General features: G+C 38.9%; 3 protein-coding genes across 4 annotated transcripts; 1 reads left to right on the top strand and 2 right to left on the bottom strand.

The window, feature by feature from the left end:
* Positions 1 to 5,823: 5,823 nt before the first annotated feature.
* LOC104452046 (VQ motif-containing protein 1) lies at positions 5,824 to 6,117 on the bottom strand. The gene has a single exon (XM_010066579.1). The coding sequence runs from the start codon at positions 6,115 to 6,117 to the stop codon at positions 5,824 to 5,826; it is 294 nt and encodes a 97-aa protein (XP_010064881.1).
* Positions 6,118 to 10,609: 4,492 nt separating this feature from the next.
* LOC104452044 (agamous-like MADS-box protein AGL62) lies at positions 10,610 to 11,278 on the top strand. The gene has a single exon (XM_039314587.1). It carries the CDS (start codon positions 10,610 to 10,612, stop codon positions 11,276 to 11,278), a length of 669 nt encoding a protein of 222 aa, XP_039170521.1.
* Positions 11,279 to 11,356: 78 nt separating this feature from the next.
* Positions 11,357 to 17,892, bottom strand: LOC104450036 (polyadenylate-binding protein-interacting protein 9). 2 transcript variants are annotated; one of them, XM_010064426.3, is made up of 10 exons: positions 17,043 to 17,890; positions 15,935 to 16,045; positions 15,783 to 15,827; positions 14,737 to 14,809; positions 14,524 to 14,636; positions 14,236 to 14,295; positions 14,003 to 14,050; positions 13,826 to 13,894; positions 12,305 to 12,366; positions 11,357 to 12,214 (listed from the first exon to the last, which is right to left on the bottom strand). In XM_010064426.3, exons 1-10 carry the CDS (start codon positions 17,334 to 17,336, stop codon positions 12,157 to 12,159), a joined length of 933 nt encoding a protein of 310 aa, XP_010062728.1. In that variant the 5' UTR covers positions 17,337 to 17,890; the 3' UTR covers positions 11,357 to 12,156. The 2 variants fall into 2 exon arrangements, with proteins under 2 accessions (XP_010062728.1, XP_010062729.1); XM_010064427.3 differs by lacking the exons at positions 11,357 to 12,214; positions 12,305 to 12,366 and adding an exon at positions 12,406 to 12,456 and having other exon boundaries at positions 17,043 to 17,892.
* Positions 17,893 to 22,361: the final 4,469 nt, after the last annotated feature.

Below are 22,361 nucleotides of genomic sequence, written 5' to 3'. Positions count from 1 at the left end.
ATCCGAATTACCCTCGATTTGAATTTAAGCTAAATTTCACTGGTCCTCGTCCTACGGCAGTGTACCCATATTCAGAGAGTAGGAGAGACTCGGTCCGAAGGTTGGCCCCACCTTATGATAGAGACGGACCCATAGTATGAGATTTAGCACGAAGATATTCGGGAGAGGTCGGTTAGACTCTCTTGCGGGAGATTACTGCGCATGTATGATGTTACACGAGTTGACTAAGTATCGAGAGCATATCTTATTTGAAAAGAAAATATAATCTGGACGTGCACGATTGAATGATAGACGCACGAAAGGATTTGGATATAAAATCGGCTCCAAAGACGCGAAACCTTCGATCCGACGGTGAATGGGTAAAAGACATTGTTACGCCGACGGGTGATCTAACGGTCAAACTTTCTTTTCCTATTGATTTTTATCTGGAGTGGAGGCGAAGGATAGAAAAACTTGGGCTGGAAGGGACGGGCGGAGAGCAAACCTGTGCAGTCAGCCCAACCCAAGTAAAAGAGGGATTGGGCCCACAGGCAGAACGGCCGAAGCAGTGCAGACCCTGTCTTTTTGCAGTGCTCGTTGATGGTCCGGGACCAGCATTTGCTCCGAGAGCAGATCGCACTAAAGTTTCGGTTTTCACTCCGGTCCAGACGTGCGCGTCGGATGCGAGATCTTATGGTAACGCTAATTAAAACGCACACCTCATCGATCGCCTTTTCTCGCCCTCAACTAAACTCTAGCTCGGGATCCTTGTTAAATTGACCTTGGGATTGCATTCCTATAGGGTCCTTCGAAATATAAGAATAGTGCCACATATTGAATCTATTCGGTCACTTATTGTATTTTTTTTTTTATAGTAATTCAATCATAATTTTTTTTAACATTTAGTCAATTAAGTCTTAAACCTATTCATATTTTGCCAATTTTGACTAAAAATTGCTAATATGGACACTTGACATAATAAGTGTCGAGACCGACGTTGACATGAATAATTTTTAATAATTTTTCTTATAGTTTATTCTTCATTTCTTTCCTTCTATTCTTCCTCTAGCTAGGTGCCGGGCCTTAGCGAGGGTCGGCAAAGTTGACCTCTCTAATCTTGAGTGAGTCTCACTCTGGCCTGCCATGGTTAGGGGAGGCTTAACCTCGTCAGCCATTAGTGAGGTCGACCTCGCCAACCTGACGATGGAGAGCCTCGCAAATGGCTAGCTGGGGCAAGCTTTGCCAACCATGGCAAGGTTGACCTTAGCCAATGACGATGACGTCTTCTTCATCAACCCTTAGCCAGTTATTGGCCATCATCAAGGCCCGATGACCAATTAGAGAAAGAAGAAGGGAAGAAAAAGAAAAGACAAAAAGGAAAAAATAAATAATTAATTAAAGAATATTAAAATTGTCCACGTCATAAATTTTTGGCTATAATTGATTAGACATACTTAATTGGAAAAACGTGAAAATATTAGGACTTAATTGACAAAATTAAAAAGTTTACAACTGAATTAATAAAAAAAGTACAATATATTTAAGACTTTTTGAACAATTTTTCCTATACAAAATGGTCTTACATACACATCTAAAAACATGGTCCTCCAATGTCCAAATAACATGATAAAAAACGCACCTTCCACACATTGGGATGTAATACAGAACCATATCCAATATGCTAAGGCTTTGATTGCCTTTGTCACTCAATCAAGCCAAACCAAACTCTCAAAGATTAAAAACCCTAGATCTACATGAGTCGCTTCTATAAGAGTTTTCTTGATGTGAATTATATTAATTGAGATTGTAATTTACTATTTTACAGGGTTGGTCTAATAAGGTAAGACATAAGGTTTCTTAATAGTCAATTAGGGGCTTGGTGTGTGTGGACCAAGTTGGGCTCAACTAGTGATGAAATGACTCAATTAAAAACTGTATAAATAACGTTGAAATCCCTCATTTAACCTTCTTCTCTCCACAAACATACAATCACTTCTCATAAGGAAAGGCGTGAACGGTGATCTCATTGACCTAGATCTAGAGGGCAATAGACGAAAAGAACCTGAGCGTCGGATTGTTGCCATTTTGCATAAAGAATTATGAATTCCAAATCAAGTACATGTTTGAGTTTCTATTTATGTTGATCCTAGGGTGTTGTTTCGGCAGCCTACATATGGTATCGGAGATATCATAGTCTAAAACTCAAAATTTAGGGATTTGACCTGTTTTTGAAAAGTTTATCTGATAAAAATTGATTTTAATTACATATTCGAACTCATCTCAGTGGCACAATATTCGGACTTGTCTCATTTAGACGAGTGTTTTGGTGAGTGGTGAGCCTCTGGTAGAGGCTGTATATGCCCCCATACACCTACACGAGTGGCAGTGGAGCCGGCGAATGGCACTACGCGCCGCTAAGTGCCCTCACACACTCCCACATGTGGGCGTGTGAAATTCCTTCGCCAACAGTGACGTCATTCCCCGATCTGAGGTTGATTGGGTAACCTGACCCGATTTGACCATTGGCCGGTAGAACTATTGATCGGCTAGACCGTTAACTAGTTGGACCGATCGAACTTGATCGAACTGGCCTATAGATCAGTTCATGCATGCCAGCGCATGCAGTTCACTCGCCACACACTTCGGCAGCGTGTGAGAGCGCATGCATACTATGTTTGGAGCGTTCTTTGCACCGTCGTGCTCGTTTGGAAATTCTCTACACCATGATGTATTTGTTTTATATGTTTGATGCTTCTAAGGATATGAAAATACATACAAAACCCTAAATACGTGTATTTTTGGTAATTTTTTGCGTATTTTTCATGTATTTCTCTAAAGTTTTGGAAATACAGTTGTTACCTCACATGTATACCGTCACATAAAGAATGTATAGATTATGATTCATCAATAATATGTATAAGGTTCAACAAGTATCAATGAATGAAGCAATGTAATTGGCATAATATGTGATTTTAGTGACAAATTGTCATTGTTATCGAGTTTAAAATAACATATATAAGATAAATATGAGACATAAAATTTATATCCCTACTCTGAAAGAGTTTCAATGATTCAATTGGGTTGTGACCACTAAAGTGGTACACTTGATTACATTTGAAAAATATCGATCTCATATTATGGTGGGATGTTTCTTATTCTAATGCGTGTCATACTCGCAAATGAGGTAATTGTGTATTAGTTCATGTAAGGATATATGTATAGCAAACAACTGACAAGTGACTGACCCCAATAGTTTATACACCCTAATGGTATATATTCTCATGGCCATTGTCATATGGAGAGTATACAATTACATGTCATGTATTTTGCCCAAAAATGATTATAGGGAAAATTTCAATTAAGGGCCTGAAGTGGAACAATCTTCTCAAACAATGGCCTAAAGTGGACATTGTATCAAATAAGAGCCTGAAGTGACCAATTTAGTCTCGAATAAGGGTTTCAACTTGAAAGCCAGTCAAATCTTATTTGCAGCTAGGGGTATTTTCGTCTAAAGACTTTTTTTTTTTTTCTCTTTTTCCTTTTTTGTTTTTCTTTTCTTTCTTTTTTCATCTTGCTCACCTCCTTCCTTGACAAATGCATCAAACTCCTCACGCACGAGCTTGCATAGGTGCAAAACAATTTGAACAATTTAGGAAAAGAAGAAAACGAAAAGATATTCGAGAAGTTATGCAGTTTTGCAAAACTGCAAATTGCGTGCTTCAGTTCTGCAATCTCCCCATCAAGAAACTTCAAAGCGCATGCTCTACATTATGCAATTCTACATTCTCACCCAAGAACTCATCGATTTCGGCATAAGCCGATTTTTAAGTTATTCGCCACCACTCGCCTTCTCCGATGACGATACTGAACTTGAGAATTAAAAAATATCCATCAGTGGGTTTTTTTTATTATTCAATTTGCTTGTAAAAACTTATTATGGCAATTAAAGTAACAGTTTCATGCTCTCCCCGCCAATGAAATTGCCTATGCCACGATAACTTTCACTCGTAGCTTATTGGGAATGCTTTATTGGGTCCGAGTTGGATTATTCATAACATTCATAGACGCAGTTTGCATTGAGATGGAATATCTGGCTTCTTGAGAGGGTCCAATTGTGTTGTGCATGCTGGTTATTTTCAAAGTCTGCTGAATCATTTTAACTCGTGATTGAAGATACTCGCTTTTGGTGGCGATTCGAATCAGACAGCACTCAATCTAAAAAATGAATGACTCTGGTCTACACATGTTCAAACAAATTTGTCTCTCTAACTCTGAAATATTATCTACACATATTTGAGAGAGAATAACAAAATGAAAAAAAAGTGCAAAATCGCTCAGAAATTCCCAAAACCACATATTTCACTGAACAAATCAATGCACATGAGTATCACAAAGATTCCTCAAAAACCTCTAATGAATTTGTCTTAGGCACTTTAATCTACTTCTCCTCACTAAGATCGATCATAGCCTGCGTGAGCATCGATTTGAATTCAAGCATCGACGACAATGAGGGCAGCAAGCTAATGGCTTACACCTCATCATGCTTCGCGCTTGACCATGACCACAAGATGTGGTTGGTCCACTCGTGCTCGATCTAGGGCTTGGGTTGACCTCCATCTTTCAACAAAGGTACTGGAATTGCTGTCGAGGGCAGTGAAAAATGAGGTTGAGGGCATTGATGGCTAATTCGGCAAGGAAGATAGAAATGGACTTTGGAGAATGCGATCTAAAGAGTGAAAAAGGTGAAGGCACGATGATGATGAAGAAAAGAAAGAGAAGGAGAAAATAAATTAAAAAAAGAAAGAAGGAAAACAAGTCTTTAGATGAAAATACCCCTAGATACAAATAAGATTTGGTTGGCTTTTAAGTTGAGGCCCTTATTTGAAACTAAGTTGGTCACTTCAGGTCCTTATTTGAGATAATGTCCATTTTGGGTCTTTTTTTGAGAAAACGGTTCCACTTTAGGTCCTTAATTGAAATTTTCCCAACATACAATTACCTCACATAAGGAAAGGCATGAGGAGCGGTCTCATTGAGCTGGGAACCATAGGGCAATAGAGAAGAGGAACTTGAGTGTTGGATAGTTGTCATTCCACGTAAAGAATGATGGATTCCAAATTAGGTACAAAATCTCTCTCTCCTATACTATACTCGAGTTTCTAGCTATGTTGATCCTGGGGTGCCGTTTTGACGGCCGGCAACTTAAACTTGCTCTGCACGAGAGTTCATGCTGCGCTACAACACATTAGAAAAGAAACATGTTTGATGTTCCCGTGTGGATGATGCACAGTAGTTAGAACAGCACAATCTATCATAATGCATCACACAATGCGTTGGAATTTGTTTTCTTAAAATCCAGCAATATAAGGATTTCATGAAATGTTACCAATTTAGTTTCTTTAAACAAGTTCAAACAATTAAAAGAACCGAACGTCAAGTACAATTAAGTGCAAACATGGCGAATTCACTCGATTCTCATATCAGCTCAATTAATAGTTCCAGCAACGCGAAAACAACTATTGCAAATGATGTGTATATACTATATACCTGTATAAAGCTACTTTAATACATCGACAACGACACTCTTTAAAGAATATACATGTCTATGCGCGTGCGCGAATAGAATGATGTCCGAGATACAAATACTAGCTTATAAAATAGATTTACAACATGATACAACAAAACAAAAGTTGGGTTGGGTGCTTTGACACCAGTTTAAGGTTTGCTGCATCATTATGTAAACCAAATTTTATAAACTGGTATTTAAATGCCTCCGGCATTAGTCAAATGAATAAAAAAATATCTAAAGAAACTTATGACCCCGGTACACAAAAAACAAATCAATTACTCCACAGACCACAGATCATTGAACTCACTCAAAGGTGGCATCTCCTTGAGCATCCTGTCCAGGTCGCACTTGAAGGACAGATTCCTTGAAACGCTTCCGCAATCCCCTACACCCAATCGAGCTCCTTCCGTCCCCACCGTGCTGTTCTCGGCATCTGGTGAGCCGGGCACCTTCGAATCTTTCCCGGTCAGCTTCTGCACGACCGACTTGAAGTTCTTGGGGTCGGCCTGGACATACTGAGTGTTGATGATCACGATCTTTATTCCCTCCTTACCTTTCTGATCCGTCATGGGATTTTCGCTTCCGTCGCTGAAGACAATTGTTTTCAAGATGCTGTTGGCCAAAAAAACGAGCGTCTGCACAAGATAAGAAAACTTGGTGTTGAAGCAATCCAATAATGGTGTGCTCCTATATATAGCGGAAGATGAGAGAGAGAGAGAGAGAGAAGATTAGTTCAGACGCATGGAAGTCCGTACGGAGATGGGCAGTTGACAGTTGATTGGAGATTGCTCGTGATCGACCGTTATCGACGACGTACGAGTTACAGATTGAAGCAGTCTAGAACGACCAAATTGGCGTGGCATTTTTTTACTATCACATGCGTTTGGTTCGGTCAAAGTCAAAGCACGCAGCTTCGAGGGTTTTGACTTGGCCCTACCCTCCTGCACCAGACACGAAATTACAGGTCTTGGAGACTTCTGGACAACCTACGACATGTCTACGTTCCTTTCGGGGTTCCTTTTTGTCGTCACAAAGGTAGTTTCTTGGATTCCCGGATGTTAGCCATCGCAAAGCCTTGCGTCACAAGCAGCTGCATTGTTTGCTGCTGCGCGTGGATGGACGAGTTGCGTCGCGATTTGGCGAAGTCAAAAACACCCGCCAAGGTTGTTCTTTCAAAGGTCGTCGAATTCCGCACGTTTTATTAATTGTTTTATTTGATGATCGGTCACGTACGGCGTAGAAATCAAGAAAAGGGGTGAAAAACCTTAAAGTTTTCAGACGCATCACGTTGAGATGTAGGGAAGATACTGAGAATGCGAGCCGCTGTGGCCTGATATGGAAAGCTTTTAGAAAACAACGGCATGCACTTTAGATTTTAGATCAACTGCCACAATCGGTTGGAATGCCATTTCCACAGGGTTTTAGAGGAAAGCATTGCTTTTTACTCATAATACACCGATAAAACAAATTGATCAGGCTTGTATTAATCGTGTCATATATTAGGAAAATTCTAAATTAAGACTTGGAGTGTCTTTATTTTTTAAAAAAATGATTCAAAATTGATCGTTATCAAATAAGATTATGAAGTGGCCATAGTAGTCTCGGGCCTGATCTGAGTCAGCCAATTTTCCTGCCGATCAAGAGCATTTTCGTTCGAAGGTAATTTTTGAATTTTTCTTTTCTTGTTCCTTGTTCATCCTCTTTTTCGTGCAGCATGATGAACAGGGTGAATAGGGAAGAGGCACATATTCTTCTTTGTCCAAAGGATTCCAAAGGCCTAGCGTTGCAGTATGCGAAGGTCATGCTGCAGAGTGAATCCGGATGAGAGTGTTTCCCAAGAAGGCTGTGCGGAGGTACCCAACCATTCGTGTCTGGATGACGAGCTCAAGTGCAGGGAGGGAGAGGACCCATGATTCCGAAGGCATAGCGTTGCTTCATCTAGCAAGCGACTGCGAATCTGAGCAGAAGCGAGGAGGTCGTGCGTTTCATCGCTCGCGGTCAATGGTGGCCAGATCTTCTCCATTGCCTCAAGTCGCAGTATGATGGTCCCTCCAACCGGCGTCGGACTCGCCACGCTGCTTGAAAGCTCATGCCTGGAAGGGACTCGGTCTCGGCCTTGGTCACGGTGGCGCATGCTCAGCTCCCGACGCCCAACCTAGTCTACCTCGGATCGCAGTTCAGCGATGTGAAAATAGGGCAGAACTGAGCAGAATAAGATCCGAGGTTATTCAAGGCAAATTTGGCGATTCCAGGAGTGCCGCCGCGCGTAAGAATGTCACCAAGGATGGTGAAGTGGGTCGCTGACGGAAGACGAGAAAACGAAGACTATGAATGGGCATGAAATAGCAGATGTGCATGTTGGCCCTATATTTTTATCAATCAAACTGATTCGTCCAATTTCCACACGAATTCTTTGCTGCAATACTGACTTCTCGACTCTGATTGCAAGGAGAGACGACGGGCGGCAGGAATTGCTCCTCATGACCGGGTATTCACAGGGCGGCATTGGCCTGGCCATGGCCGAGCCTTTTCCGCCACGTACTACCGTGTCCTTGCCCCCACCCGGTCCCTCTCCTCCATGGCCGGGTCCTTGAGCTGCTTGTTCTTGCACGCGACTCTGGTCACTAAGGCCACCGCTCTTCCCTGTTCGTCTTGCAGGAGGAAGAAGATGAACAGGGAAGAAGAGAGAAAAATTAAGAAAAAAGATTGTTTTTGAACGACAAAGCCCTTCCAGGAAGATTGGCTGGCCGTCGAGGTCAGATTTGAAAATTGTCATGGCTGCCTCCTTCTCTTTTTTGAAATAAGATTTATTTTGAATTTTCTTTCGAAAAAATTAATACATATTAACAATGACTCATGTAATTTAGTGGTCGATGTAATGCTGGCATACCACGTGATATCACACCTTCAAATTTTAAATGAAATTTTTTTAATACCATGAGAATTTTGAAAGTTGGATTGAGCCAACCAATCCAACGAGGATAACGATATGATTTTTCAAATAGTTGTCCTAATGACAAAATATTAGTCCAATTCAACTTGTTTCTATCATATCCGATTTGATACAACTTTAAAATAGTATAACGAAGTCTAATACTTTTATAATCAAGGATTCGAGAACTCGTGTTGAGTATACTAACATATTTTATTGGATTTAACTTCATTTAAAAATTTAAATCAACGAGTTACATACATGCTAATTAAATATTATTATAAATCATTTACTTTAGCTCTAAATATTCAATGCGATATTTTTTTCCCTCACATCACTGGCACGTGCACTCAACACATTTTCTGGGCCAAAAAATCGTTTTTAGGGATAAAATTAATAAGCAGGGCAGACTTTTGGTAAAAAAAAAAGAAAAGAAAATTCCTAACGACTTGTCACACAACTGTATGTACGAATCATCAAATAGTACGGCGCCCAATAAGATGACCACGTAAAAGGGAAATTCTCACTACTCACATTCATTCTTGTTTACTTCTTCGGCAGGGAATTTTGAAATTTCTAAGGAAGTGGTTACGTACGATGTTGATGTTTTACTAAGATATCTTCTAAACTAAGAAAGCCGTATCCGTAGTTAGCAAAGTCAAGATTAAAGATGAGAAGGGAAATCTCCAATGAGAAGGATTTACCCTTTTGGCTCTATCTTAGAAGAACAAAAGAGAACTGGGGCGACGATTAAGAAAAAGGCCCACAGCAATCAAGGAAGCCCAGTCAATATATCAGCAAGTTGAGAAGGGAGCGCAGTCAACGTGCGACGCCTAGCACATAGAAGACGAAGACCGCTTGTGCATTCTCATAAAAAAATTAAAAATGGCTATAGCAATTAAGGAAATCCTACCGGTTCGCTTTCATGTTATGCACCGTTCCCATTTTAAAAGTTGAATTATAACAAATAGAATTCGCTTGCTCAATAAGTGCTCTCAAGATGCTTGTTAATAGTTTTTTTCGATACAATAAAGAAATCATTATTTATAGAGTATAGAGAAGCCTGTCGATGTCTGAATACAATAGTTTTCTCAGGTCTTCTTTTCAAACCCTTTCCTCTGATTTTGTATTAGATGTCTTGCCCTTGCATGTCATTGTATCAAAAAGTCTGCCAACGTGTAAAGGAAAATATTTTGCAAAGAATTTGTGTATGCGGTGATCAAGAGAAGAGGTTGCAGGCAGCTTGATTGAAGTCGCCATCTCTCTCTCTCTATTTCGAAGTGACTATGATCTCCGTGACCATTAGATCTAGATTTCTACGAGAGCCTCATACAGATTGTCTCTCTCTCTCTCTCTGCGCGTTGGGATAAGCATATCCATCTCATCCTCTCGAGTGACCATCAAAGATAGGGAAAAGCACTAGAAAAGTTGTAAACGTATTATATCGATACCAATCTTTTTAAACTTTTCAACTAGACCGATTTAATCCTAAATCTTTTCACATTGATACTAATTTAGTCATCCAACCAATTTAGGTTGAAAATTACTAATGTGAATACCAATAATCTCATGTAGTATGGCCAGTGTTAATATAGATATTTTTAATAATATTTTAAATATTTTTTGAATATTTTTTAAAATATTCAAAAACTTATTACAATATGTTCACGTAAGTACTAGCTATGCCATGTAGGATGGACATTCTACTTTGCGATTTTTGGCCTAAATTGGCTAGATGAACCGAATTGGTATCAACATAAAAATATGTAATGCTAAGTTGGCTTAGGTGATTAGGGGACAAAAGCAAGCAGAAGAACGGGTAATTTTCCTAAACACCGGACAAATTCCTTTTCAGACATGAATGTATATAATCCAAAAGGTTATCAAGAATGCAATATTCATATTCGATAGATTTCCATGTAAAGGCACGATCCTAAGAGGTGGGTGTGACCCGAAATTGGCAACAAATTGATCTGCGAGTGCAGCTGATAATTCCATATATTCTGGCCAAGGGCTTCCCGATCAAGTTAAGGCCGATGCACCCAAATAAATAAGATTACACTGCTCCTTCTAAACCCAGCATCGTGTAATTCTCTCTTTTGCTTTGGTTTAGCACTTTGAGGTTGACGATGGCTTCAGGAAACAACTCCAAGAAGGCGACAAAGGGCCGACAAAAGATCGAAATCAAGAAGAGGGAGAACGTCGATGACCGCCGCGTCACCTTCACCAAACGCCGCACTGGCCTGTTCGAAAAGGGTGCCGAGCTCTGCATACTGTGCGGGGTGGAAGTGGTCATAATAACGTTCTCGGAGGGCAAGAAGGCCTTTTGCTTCGGGCATCCGGAAGCCGACAGGATCCTCCAAGGCTACCTTGATGGAGCCACCGGCATAAATCCTACGGGCAGCGGCGACAATGCCGCCTACTTGCAAACCACGCGTGAGTCGAAGCAGCGTTATTTCGAAGCAGTGGAGCAGTTAGAGAAAGAGAAGGCGGATCTAAAGCTGATGCGAGAAACGGGAAGAGCTGAGAGTGGAGGGTTTTGGTGGGAGCAGCCAATTGAACATTTGGGGTTAGAAGAGCTCGAGTATTTCCACCAGTCCTTGGAGAAGCTTGCCGGGAGCGTATTGATGAAGCTTGACCCAGGACGACGCCAAGACTCAGAACTTGATCCGGGAGGAAGCCAAGACTCTGCACTCGCGTTGCAACATGATGTGGCAACTGGCGACGGATGGTTTGCGCAAGATCCATCTAGTTCTTGGCCCTTGCCCTTAGGGAAAAATTCCAGGGGACAATTCTAATGTAAACTATGATAGCATCACCTTTGCTCACCGTAGCACAGAAGTATTCTTCAACACCCCCAATCTAGACAGCAAATCTTGAGATATGCAATAGACAAATCCCCATCTACTAATGATTTTCTATTACGAATTACTCGGTGATATGGTTCTGTATCTAGCGTGTCCTGACTCATGCATGAAAAAACAAATCAGCTAGGTCGCGATAAATCTTTTCACCTGTGGCATTGCAACTTATCAGTGCCCCAACACATGATCCTAGTGTCGTTTCTCGCATGGGAACATGAAACTGGTCTAATGCATACTGATTCTCATGCAGGCTCATATTAAGTCACTGACAAAGCCTGCAAAAGTAACCACCCTTCTTGAGAACAGAAACGAATGTATCCTAAAGGCTGTGAAACATAAACTCATAACAAAAACCAGCCAGAGTGTGCCTTGATCTCATGTTCCAGAACATCCCCTTTATTTCGATTGTCTCCGCAGCAAAGCTCTCTTACCGACATTATACTAACAACTAATGAGAGCTCGATATGGCAACTTCAAGGCTCCAGCAGAAGGACGAGCCTTGCTAAAGCATGGTAGGGGATTTGCTTCATGTCGCCACTGATGCAGTTGAAGGTAAATCATCATATGATAGTGATGAAGGATTAAATAGGATAAAGAACCTCAAAGGTTGAGATCAGTCCTTTAAATGGTGAACTGAGAGGGGGTCAAGGCATGTTCGGTCACAGAAAATGTTGCAGCTGCGACAGATCAAGATGAGAATAATAGAAAAGAGGAAAATTCAAAGTTTAACAAGCTCTTTGTCTCAACAAAGTGCCTCTCGACTGTTCAGTTACCGAACTTGACGCATGGACTCCTCAAAGCTCCACTCAATCTCAATTCATCGGTGGGCGAGTAACCCGCGGCCTCACTGGTGTCTTTGAAGGACTTACCCTACAATCGAAGATTTGATATGACCAAAAAGCTTAGCCAGGTTCTTAAAAGGTTAAAAAAAATTGCAATCGTTCGTCGTTGAAGGTCCACCTGATGGGCTGAGATCCCAAGACCATTCCGCTGCAATTTAAAGCAACAATGGCACTTTCAGCCTGCCCACAGAAACAACTTCGAATCACTTCTCTTTTTTCTTTTGGGGGAAATCATCAGAATAAGTTCAAAGCAAGAGCATGCTCTCTCATCTGCATTAATAGATGCACCAAGTTCATACAATAAAGAACTAAGCACAAACAACTCCAAAGCACAGGATCAACTAGTTTACACCTATGACCTGATCCAAAGAAAATAGCTATGCATGTTACATTCATGACTAGGACAAATTATTTAAGAAAGAAAACATAGTAAGGTATCCTTGCATTGTGTTATGGAGCCAGTGCAAAAAGATAATTCCAGGCACATGCAAAAGTATGCCACTATGCAAAATGCATCAATCCTTTCGCTGTAATGTCTTATGCAGATTTAAAGCCAAACAAGCAAAAGAGACAAATTGATTTTATGTGCAGGGATAATTACATGCGGGCATGTAATATAGCAACAATAGATAACCACAACGCATTTCAACTCGTACTATATCTCTGAGATTGTCTAATCCTCTATCCCGCATCTATCTTTTCCCTCAAACGCAAATACGGAATTCAGTTCAGTTGGCAAGCAAAAAATTAGCATGAAAATTCAGTAACCACGTAATACTACCAGTGGAACCGTCTTTGGTCGACTAGGCAAAAACATTTCAATAAAACAGATACTTCCTGTCAATCCTCCAAAAAATTTATCACTTTCTTTCTGCTAAAAAAAAAATTGTCAATAGATAGTCTCTAAAGTAAAAAACTTAGACGTAATACAAAACTCATCACACTTTTGTCATGTCTAATCAATGCATAGCATCAAATAACATTTGCAAAAAAGTGTTGGGATAGGAAATTTAGTAGTTCATGCGGCATTTATGCCTCAAACTAAAGGAATTATTGCCATTTACATTCAACCTGGCCCTCAGGATTTACTGAAACTCTGAAAATGCATACTTCATGAACTTCCAGTTTGTTCTTTCTTTCCCTTTCTTCCACCAGTCCTTCAGAATAAGATTTCAAAGGAAAGGGTCTCATGGATGAAAAAGATCTCTATTTTCTCTAGTCTGATGTGAGCTCTATGCATTAGATTTAATTCGATTTTTTCTACAAAAGAGATGATACTTATGCTTTGAATTAATTTTGACCATTCACAATCAAGGCCAGGTTGAACATGTCTATTTGGCATGCTCAAAATCTCATCTTTAGCAAGAAAATGGGAGCACAACAGAGATGAAATACAAAACAGAAATCACTAAAAGCCACATTTATGGACATGCCAAGTTACATTTAGTGTGTATAAAAGGACATCCCTTCTTTGAAATAAATTATCACCACTGTAGTTCTTGCTTTAAGGGACCATCGGATTCAGATTTTGTCTCTTGATTTTGCAAGGCAAGAATCTAGGGAACATAATCAGCTACAATTACATCAATAAAATGATGATTTCCCACAGTGCAATCTCAGGAAGCAAAAACTGACTTACCCTAGCAAATTCAACAAAAGCAATGCGAGTAGAGTGCACATGGTCCCCAAGAAGTCTCAAGCGAGTGACCTACAGAGAAAATAGCTAGTTAGTTTCAGAATAGCCTATGGAAAATGATAGTCCAATGTAGATTGTGTGCGTATGAGAGAGAAAGAAAGAGAGTTAGCCTAGCCTGACCTCACCACAGGCTGTTTCAAAGAAATTTTTGACTTCAGCTTGAGAAACCTGCAGTAGAAAAACAGAACATAAACCAAACATATCAAGCTGGCGCAAGCATAGAACACCGTGACATGGTCAATTAGTAAGCAAGTCAGCCATCAGATGAGGACATGTAGAATATGACAAGGACCTTGGGAAAGAAACAGCAAACTCAGAAATTTTTAACTGAAAGGATGAAATTTACTTTTCACCTTTTTATCGATATTTGTGCAATAAATTGTCCTTGTACACATTTCTCGTTCATCCTCTGACTGCGTCAAAACAAAAGTTGGTATGAAAGAGCCTGAAAGGTAAGTACTTCGGAAGTTCTATAAGCATCTACGATACATGTGGATATTATGCACGAACATGCATGATCCAGAGTGCTTCTTTAGCCTCATATGGCCATGTGCTAGAACAGAGTGTAAAAGGAGGCTAAAAGGTAGTGGAACATTGTGCCACGACCATAACACTTATAGGGCAGCATTCGCTTTTCATACCCTTGGGAGATAATTTGGATTTACAGGAAGTATAGCTGTCTTTGATGGTAAAACCCTCACTGGATAGTATCCTAACATTGTCCCACCAAGGTTCAGAGCTGCTCTTGCACCATCTGTCAACACATTCCAAGGAACAACGATACATGAGCATCCCTATACTTTCATGCCCTCATAAATATGAGGTTAATTAGCCAGCCAAAATGGAAATCTTACATTCATCTGCAAATTCAACAAAGGCAAATCGAAGAACTGAATGTGGATCGCCACAAATTCGGCAATCAAGAACCTTCAAAGAAAAAAATAGAGAAGTCCAGTTAAAATGCTGCAATGACATCTTTATGCTGTGTCTGGAAAAGGCAGCAAGGAAATGAGGAGGAAAAGTAATTTCCCTCCGCTCGGAAGCCCCATTGAACAACCCCCCCCAAAAAAAAAAAAAATTTAGTCATCCCGATTTTGGGATCAAAGTGAAGAGAAAATGCACACTGAATGGAGTACTAAAATCCTGCACATGATGCATAAATTATTACTTTTGGCTATGAAGAGTCCATTCTCAAGCAATGATATCAGAAAACTGAGAATTGCCCAGAAAAATTGAAAATTTGGAACCTATAGATGATTTTTTCTTCTACTGTTAGTTGGACCATCTTTCTTATTTTGGCAAGAATTAACCTACATCTGTGACATAGTTTTTACATTCCATCCTTCAAAGGGAAGAAGTATCATTCCCTATCCTTCTCATTTATTCTTTTCCAAACAAACAAAGTCGAATGCATCAAAATTTCTTCACCTCCACTGTTTACTCTTCCAAACAACCAGAAGGAAAATTGTTTTCTCTATCTCCTCTTCCTTCACCTCTTATAAATTCTTCCAAATGCAGGTTATTATCTCATCTCAGGCAGTACTAGACCAAGACAATCCGTTTGAGAATTGGTTCTTGGGATGGATGACAGGGAACAGAACACTGCAAAAAGTGCAGTTTGGGAAGGAATGGCAGAATAGGTGCAGTCAATCATAGAACCAAAATTAAAGTGCTAAGCAGCATAAAACTACTTCCGATTCTTTGCATGTATGAAGCTTCAGTTCAACCGCCTCAGGGTGATGCAAACCAATTATTTACAGCAGGAACCAATAGATTAAGAGACATTAAGGCTTTCCTACATTTTGAAGGAACCACAGCGTGCTTAAAACTGATGAAGCATCGTATCAAGTAAATATATCAGAATATTAATACAATGCATAATGCTACTCAATGAACTTACTTGTCCGCAAGTACTAAACAGGGTAGCCAGCTGTTCTTCAGTGACCTAATTCAAAGTGAATTTTTCATATTAAGAATCAAGTTACGTTAGACTAAAACTTTAAACACGATTGACGGATGCATTTGCATCAAGGGTACAGTGGTGTCTCTCACATGCTGGTCAATGTCAGAAACATATACTGTCCGTCTGACGCTATCTTCCCTTTGAGCTCTAAAAGACCGTCCACTGAACCTTCTTCTGCCTTGGTTGAAGCTATTTCTTCTCTGAAATTGATAAAGAGGAGGCACAGCTCAGAATGAAGTATCAATGAACTAAAGACAAAGAACACGTGACAGGCTTAAATAGTCTAAATCTGCAAAATAACAGAGGACATGCTCCATTACATCATCATCCTCCACGGGGTACGGGAACCTAAGAGTGTATTAATAACTTCAGAGACCAAATATACAAAATTCAGAACCCCATGAACGGTGCAGGTGCTCAAAGCAGAAAAACATATACAAATGACAATTAAACCAATAACTATGCATGTAGAGATTGACAATTACAGAGAACTCAATTCATACACCACGACCATGAGGTTCTAGACAACAAGGTCCTAAATTGACCAGTAAACAGCAGAAATGACTGCCACATTCTCATGCTCAACATATCAAAATGGCTCAAATTATCAAAATGAAGAATAACCTCCAAATTTGTCTGCACGAATAACAGAGACCAAAACACGACTTCAAAGAAACCAAGAATTTCTGGACAAAAGAATGGTCATCAGACCACACAGGGAAGCTATTATTACAGACCGGATCACAAACACATGACAGTCGGGGTTGATCAATGGCAATGGAAAAGTAATTAGAAAAATCCAGGATCATATGCGAGATCGGTGGTGTAGTTGTTGACCTGGCCACCAAGCATTTACTTTTAGAGAATACATCCTAATTTCCAGTGGGATTGCCTCCCGAATCACTGTAAATCTTCCAACACGAATTCATTGAATAAGCAATCGCTATATATATAATATAATTCAGACCAAATTCCCAATATCCAGCTGGAAGCATCGAGCTGACAACATTCACGCCAAAGACAACCCCCCTCCCCCAAAAAAAAAAAAAAACTGGGAGACTCATTTTCCAGCTGCTCAAAACCAGTCCAAATAATGCACATCGGACGTGAGCTGAAACTCCTCGCAAACCCAAAAAAAGAAAAAAAAAATCCAATACCAATAGAGAATTCGTGAGATCAGACCGAAAAGATCAATACCCTCCTATTATTCGCGAAGTTGTTATCGGGGAAATTCTTTTCGGCAGCTGGGAAATCGCTGATCAGGAAGCTGCCGTTCTGCTGGAAATGAAGAAGGCGCTGATGCTGATGATGGTGATCGAGAGCTTGGGAGTAATAGGAAGGGACAAACTCCTTAGCCAGAGGGTTCAGCTTCGTGAACATATCGACCAAATTCTGCATGGTGAATTCCGATTCCGGCTTCGAATTCGGTTTCGAATCCAACTTCTTGTTAGCAACCGCTGCCTCATTGGAAATCTCAGCAACCGCAGCCATAGAGAATCGCAGCCAGAAAAACCCACAAGCGCTCTCTTAATCTCTTTTACCTCCTCCCCTCTTTTTTCTTTTTTTTTTCCTTTTTATATAACGAATGAAAAAGGGAAAAACTCGGACAATGTACGAGGAGATTACCAAAAAAGCAGCCTTTTTTTCTTATTTTCTCGCAACAGCTCAGAATTTGAGCGATCAGTGATGATACTGGGTGGGAATTATATCCAGAAAAGGAATGCTAATTAAGTGCCCATTCGGGAAATGAAGCAAGAGAGCAGGTGTAAAAAACCCAGAAATGCCGTGCCCCAAAAAAAAAAAAAAAAAAAAAAAACCAGAGTTGAACTGAAGTGCAGTGTGGGTCTGTGGGTCTGTGACTCTGCGCGCAGTGTGCGAGAAATAGGGTTTTTGATGGATGATCGAAGGGAGGAGAGAGAGAGGCGTTGAAGAAGAACAGGTGGGCTTTGGTTTTGGCTTTGGCTTTGGCTATTTCTCTACCCTTCTTTTTCTGGTTTGGTTGGGGAAAGAGAGAGGGAGAGAGTAATAAAGTGAGGGACGTTAAAAATGGGAAAAGAGTGTAACGTAAGCTGACTTAAGCCTCGGCTTTTGTTACTCTCTCTGCGAAATTTGATAATGTCGCTCCACTCGTAACTGCAATTCCCGGGGGAGTTTGTTGGGATTTTCTCCGCTCTCTCTCTCTCTCTCTTTTTCCCTTTTTTATTTTTTTATTTTTATTTTTTTTTTTTTTCCTTATTTTATTCTCACCTCATATTTCTTTTTCTTTTTGGGGGAGGGGGTGTTCCCTTTCTTTTTCTTTTTTCTTTTTTTGGGTCAGCAATTCCCCTTCTAATTGAAAATTGAAAAATAATTCTAGTCATAGATAAATTAAAAAGGAGGAGACATTGGATGTCCCAAAACTTATCGAATTGAGTTGTAAACTTCATAAAAATATAATTAAATTTTAAAACTTATTAAATTGATGCAATCGAGGTTTTTTGTTAATTCCGTTCAAGTAGGTTGATGGAAATGATAACCCGACTTTTTAAAATATTTCATTTGTCTACATAGCGTTGATGTGATTAAAATAACATCGTTTATGTTTAAATTTTTTATTTTTAATACATAATTTTATAAAATAAGCTAGTTTTTATTAAAAAATGAGAGGAGAAGACGGGTGAGGAATAACCCTTTGCCACTCTCGCCCCACCATTGCCAAGAAGGGTTGTCGAGGGTGTGGGATCATCAGTAGGGATTGTCATGTCTTGGTTAGTGGCTAGCAACCTTCACCACCCACAAGCAAGGGCCCGTACGCCCTTCCCCAAGTTTGGTCAAGGGCAGGCATTAACAACTTACCCCACCAATGATGGCCCTCACTTATGATTAGTGAAGGCCATTGGCCACTAGTTAGGGCTCGATGACCCCATTGGTCCTTCTCAACGATGGTGGGGCCTTAGCCACCTAGTTCTCATTATTTAAAAATATATATATATATATATATATATATATAATTAGCTTATTTTTAAGTTTAATTTAAATAAAATTGTTTAAAAATTGGATTTGGATCAAAATAATATCATTTTAACCTTATGTTTCATATTTTAGCCACATCATTGCCACGAAAGAGAGATAAAATATTGAAAAAAAAATAACGTCAACATTTTTTGTTAACCAAACTAGGATTTTCTCCTTTTTTAATTTCATTTTATTCTCACTTCTTTTTTTTTGGGGGGGGTGGGGATTTCCTTTTCTAATTGAAAAGTGAAGAATAAATCTCGTTGCTTAAAAATAAAATGGATAAGAATACTAGAAGTCCTAAATTTTATTGTGTAATTGAGCCATAAAAATTGTCGAATTAGTGCAATTGAGTTTTTCTATTAATTCCATCCAAGTGAGTTAACGGGAAATACTAATATGACTTTTTAAAATATTTTATTTCTCTTACGTGGTGATGATGTGGCTAAAATAACGTCTTTTTGATTCAAATCTAGTTTTTAATTACAAATTTAAGTTTAAGTTAAATAAATTTTGTTTTGAAAATTAGATGTGAACTAAAACGACCTTATGCTTTGTGTTTTAGTCATGCTATCGCCATGTAAGAAAGAGAATATATTAAAAAAAATCGTGTCAATATTTTCCATTAGCCAAGTTGGACGGAATTAACAAAAAGACTCAATTACATCAATTTGATAAATTTAAAAACTTGATTACATTTTTTTTTATTTTATGATTTAATTGCGCTTCCATGATAAGTTTTAAGGCTTTTAATAGGCTTATATTAACCACCTGCGCGCCCACTGCCACCCTTCCAACATGGAAGGGGAGGAGAGGTTCAAATCCCCACCTCCTCGTGGATGGGGTAGGGACGCGTAAGTTTCGAGAGAGTTGACTCACGCCCGCAAGAGGCAAGGCACAAGTTTGCAAGTGAGTGTAGAGTAGGAATAGAGTAGGACTGACAAAAAAAAAAAATAGGCTTATTCTTAGATAAATTTTTTTAGTTGGAAAAAATAACATAATGATAAGGACTCGAGAGCAGATGCGGGACCCTTTACTCCAATAATTTAATGAATTTATCAAAGTATGGGGTGGACTATATATAATATCTAATTATACTTTCTCATCCGATGCCGATATAAGGATGGATTCCCCAAGCATGGATTTCGACATGGGCGATGGAAGGTATGAGGGAACACATAAATGGAATAAAAGGAAAGTAGAGTAATTAAACTCAGCAATTTATAGTTCTATAATTAGCTGAAAGTTAATGCGTGCCATAGTTGCTATTCGAATATCAACGAGAAATATGTTTCCATATATTTTGGAAGATTTTCTATGCTCTAAAATTATATTATGAGATTCAACATTGAATGCATTGTCATGTACTATAAAACTAGATGGAAGCCCGTGCACTACACTAAGCTAATACCCTCGACGAATTATTGAAAACGTAGTTTGAGAAAATCTTGACAAATTATGTAATTTGTATTTTAAATAAATTAGTGACTTGCATTGTTTATTCTCTAAAACAAACTATAGTTGTTGCATGATATATGGAACGCTATATTATAAAAGTTTCTATAAGGCCTAGGCCTCCCAAAAGGTAACGGAGAATGTATGTCTCAATGAAAACTTTCTTACTTATAAGTTTCATTGGGCCTTAAAGATGGTTGGAGAAACAAAAATTTCAAAAAGGAAAAGAAAAGAGAAAAGCAATGATTTTTTAAATATTAAATTAAGCTAAAAATAAAACCATTAAAAATTTATGTAACTGTTTTAATGTAGGAAATACACATGGAAATTAAATGAGGATGTTGAAATTAAGAAAAAAATGAACTATGCCATTTAGTCCCTAGTCTTCTAACGATGCCATTAAATTGAATAAAATAACTTCTTAAAAAGTTATTATTACATGCAATTGGTTTATACTATACGAAAATCTTATGTGACACTCTAAGAAATTTATTTTATTTGTTGTCAATTGATGGAGAGATGGTTAGATGCACTTACCTTCATACATCTCTACAGGCTTACGGACTTATAAATTTGGAAAATGTAAAGGCGGGCTGTATCATAAAAGGCAATAAATTTTTAATGCTGATTAAATTTTAATCAAACCTTCCGATTGTGGTTATAATAGGAGAAAGAAAAGTAAAGTCAATAAGTGTTTACTGAGAGCATTTGGAATTAATGGGAGTATCGTAGAAAATGAATTATTTTGAAATTTTTTATCAAAATATGATAATTTGTATCATTTGAAATAATTAGATAATAAAAAAGTGTTTCAATTATTGAAAAAATTATGCCTAAATATTTTCTTGAACAATTAAGTTTTTTTCTTCATTTGTTTTTTCAAACGATTTTGGAAAAAAAATTCTGAATAATTCATTTTTCGCAAATCAAATGTAGTCTAAATATTCTATGCGAATCACTTAGGCACATGCTTAATCAAAGATATGTTCTTCTTACATCATCAGTTTTCTTATTGAATAATACGAAGGCAACAGGTTACACACAGCGTAATAAATAAATATATAATGCAAGCTTGGATCGCGTTTACTTCTTTATTTTCATTTTTTGGATTGGGAAGCAAGGCTACGGTGGATTCGGCACGCAGTTTTAAAGAGACTAGAGTTTGGTGCGTCGAGGAGTGAGGACCATTTGCGACATAATTCTAGCCATATATAAAAGCATAATCAAATCGTTGGACCACAAATCCCTTATCAAGTACCTAAACTAATTAACCACTCGCTCTCTTCCAACTCGAATGGAAAAACCACACGTGTGAAGTCACCAAATTGATAGGTTTTTTGATAGAGAAAAATACCCAAAATATCGCAGATCAGTTCTTCAGGAGATGGATGACCTATAATCCGGAGGACCCGAAAAAGGAAAACAGAAACTAGGAGGGGGAGGGGGAGGAGGAGGAAAGAATTTAAGAAATTATAAATTTAAGTGCAGCATGGAACTGTTCATTGATGGCTAAACAAAGAATAGGGTAAATTGCATTAAAAGTAAATTAGTGGCAGCATGCATGATGGAAAGTTCCTTTTGGGACTGACCCCAACCTGTCTTCTTTGACTTTTCTCGAGGCGTGCAGGGTGCTTCCTCCGTTCACGTCACCCTGGGTAACCCAGCATGCAGATGTGTAACCCAACTGGACCAGTTTGGACCTTTTTAAGGTTTTGTCATTTGTTAATGTTGTTACACACTGAGAATATATTCTTTGATCTTTAAAGCATGCGAACAGAAAAAGAACATCTCACCCCCCCTCCCCTTCACTTTGATGGATGGAATCCTTTACAACTTTAGAAAGGAATCATCTATCTTGTGAAATAAAGAGGAAAGATGCGAGTCTCGTCTGTTTTTAACAATCGCGATGGTTGACCTTTTCTTCTTTTTTTTCCTCCTCCACCTTTCTCCTTTTTTTTTTTTCGTATTCTTGCCTTCTGTCCAATTCGTGCTTTTTGACAGAATCCTGTGTCTCAAGTGGAAGAGCCACCTTCTGTACGTGCACCGTCAATTTGTTTCCCGATTTCT

The sequence above is a fragment of the Eucalyptus grandis genome, chromosome 6 (genome assembly GCF_016545825.1).
Source record: "Eucalyptus grandis isolate ANBG69807.140 chromosome 6, ASM1654582v1, whole genome shotgun sequence".
NCBI classification, from domain to species: domain Eukaryota; kingdom Viridiplantae; phylum Streptophyta; class Magnoliopsida; order Myrtales; family Myrtaceae; genus Eucalyptus; species Eucalyptus grandis.
The sequence above is the reverse complement of the archived record's forward strand: the minus strand, read 5'-3'. Positions and strand labels throughout refer to the sequence as shown.

Coding starts and splice junctions, on each gene's coding strand:
- LOC104452044 (XM_039314587.1), top strand. CDS start 10,610: ATGGCTTCAGGAAACAACTCCAAGAAGGCGACAAAGGGCCGACAAAAG.
- LOC104452046 (XM_010066579.1), bottom strand. CDS start 6,117: ATGACGGATCAGAAAGGTAAGGAGGGAATAAAGATCGTGATCATCAAC.
- LOC104450036 (XM_010064426.3), bottom strand. CDS start 17,336: ATGGCTGCGGTTGCTGAGATTTCCAATGAGGCAGCGGTTGCTAACAAG. Junction 16,046..17,042: donor ACTTCGCGAATAATAGGAGG/GTATTGATCTTT, acceptor TATCAATTTCAG/AGAAGAAATAGCTTCAACCA. Junction 14,810..15,782: donor TGTTTAGTACTTGCGGACAA/GTAAGTTCATTG, acceptor TTTTCTTTGAAG/GTTCTTGATTGCCGAATTTG.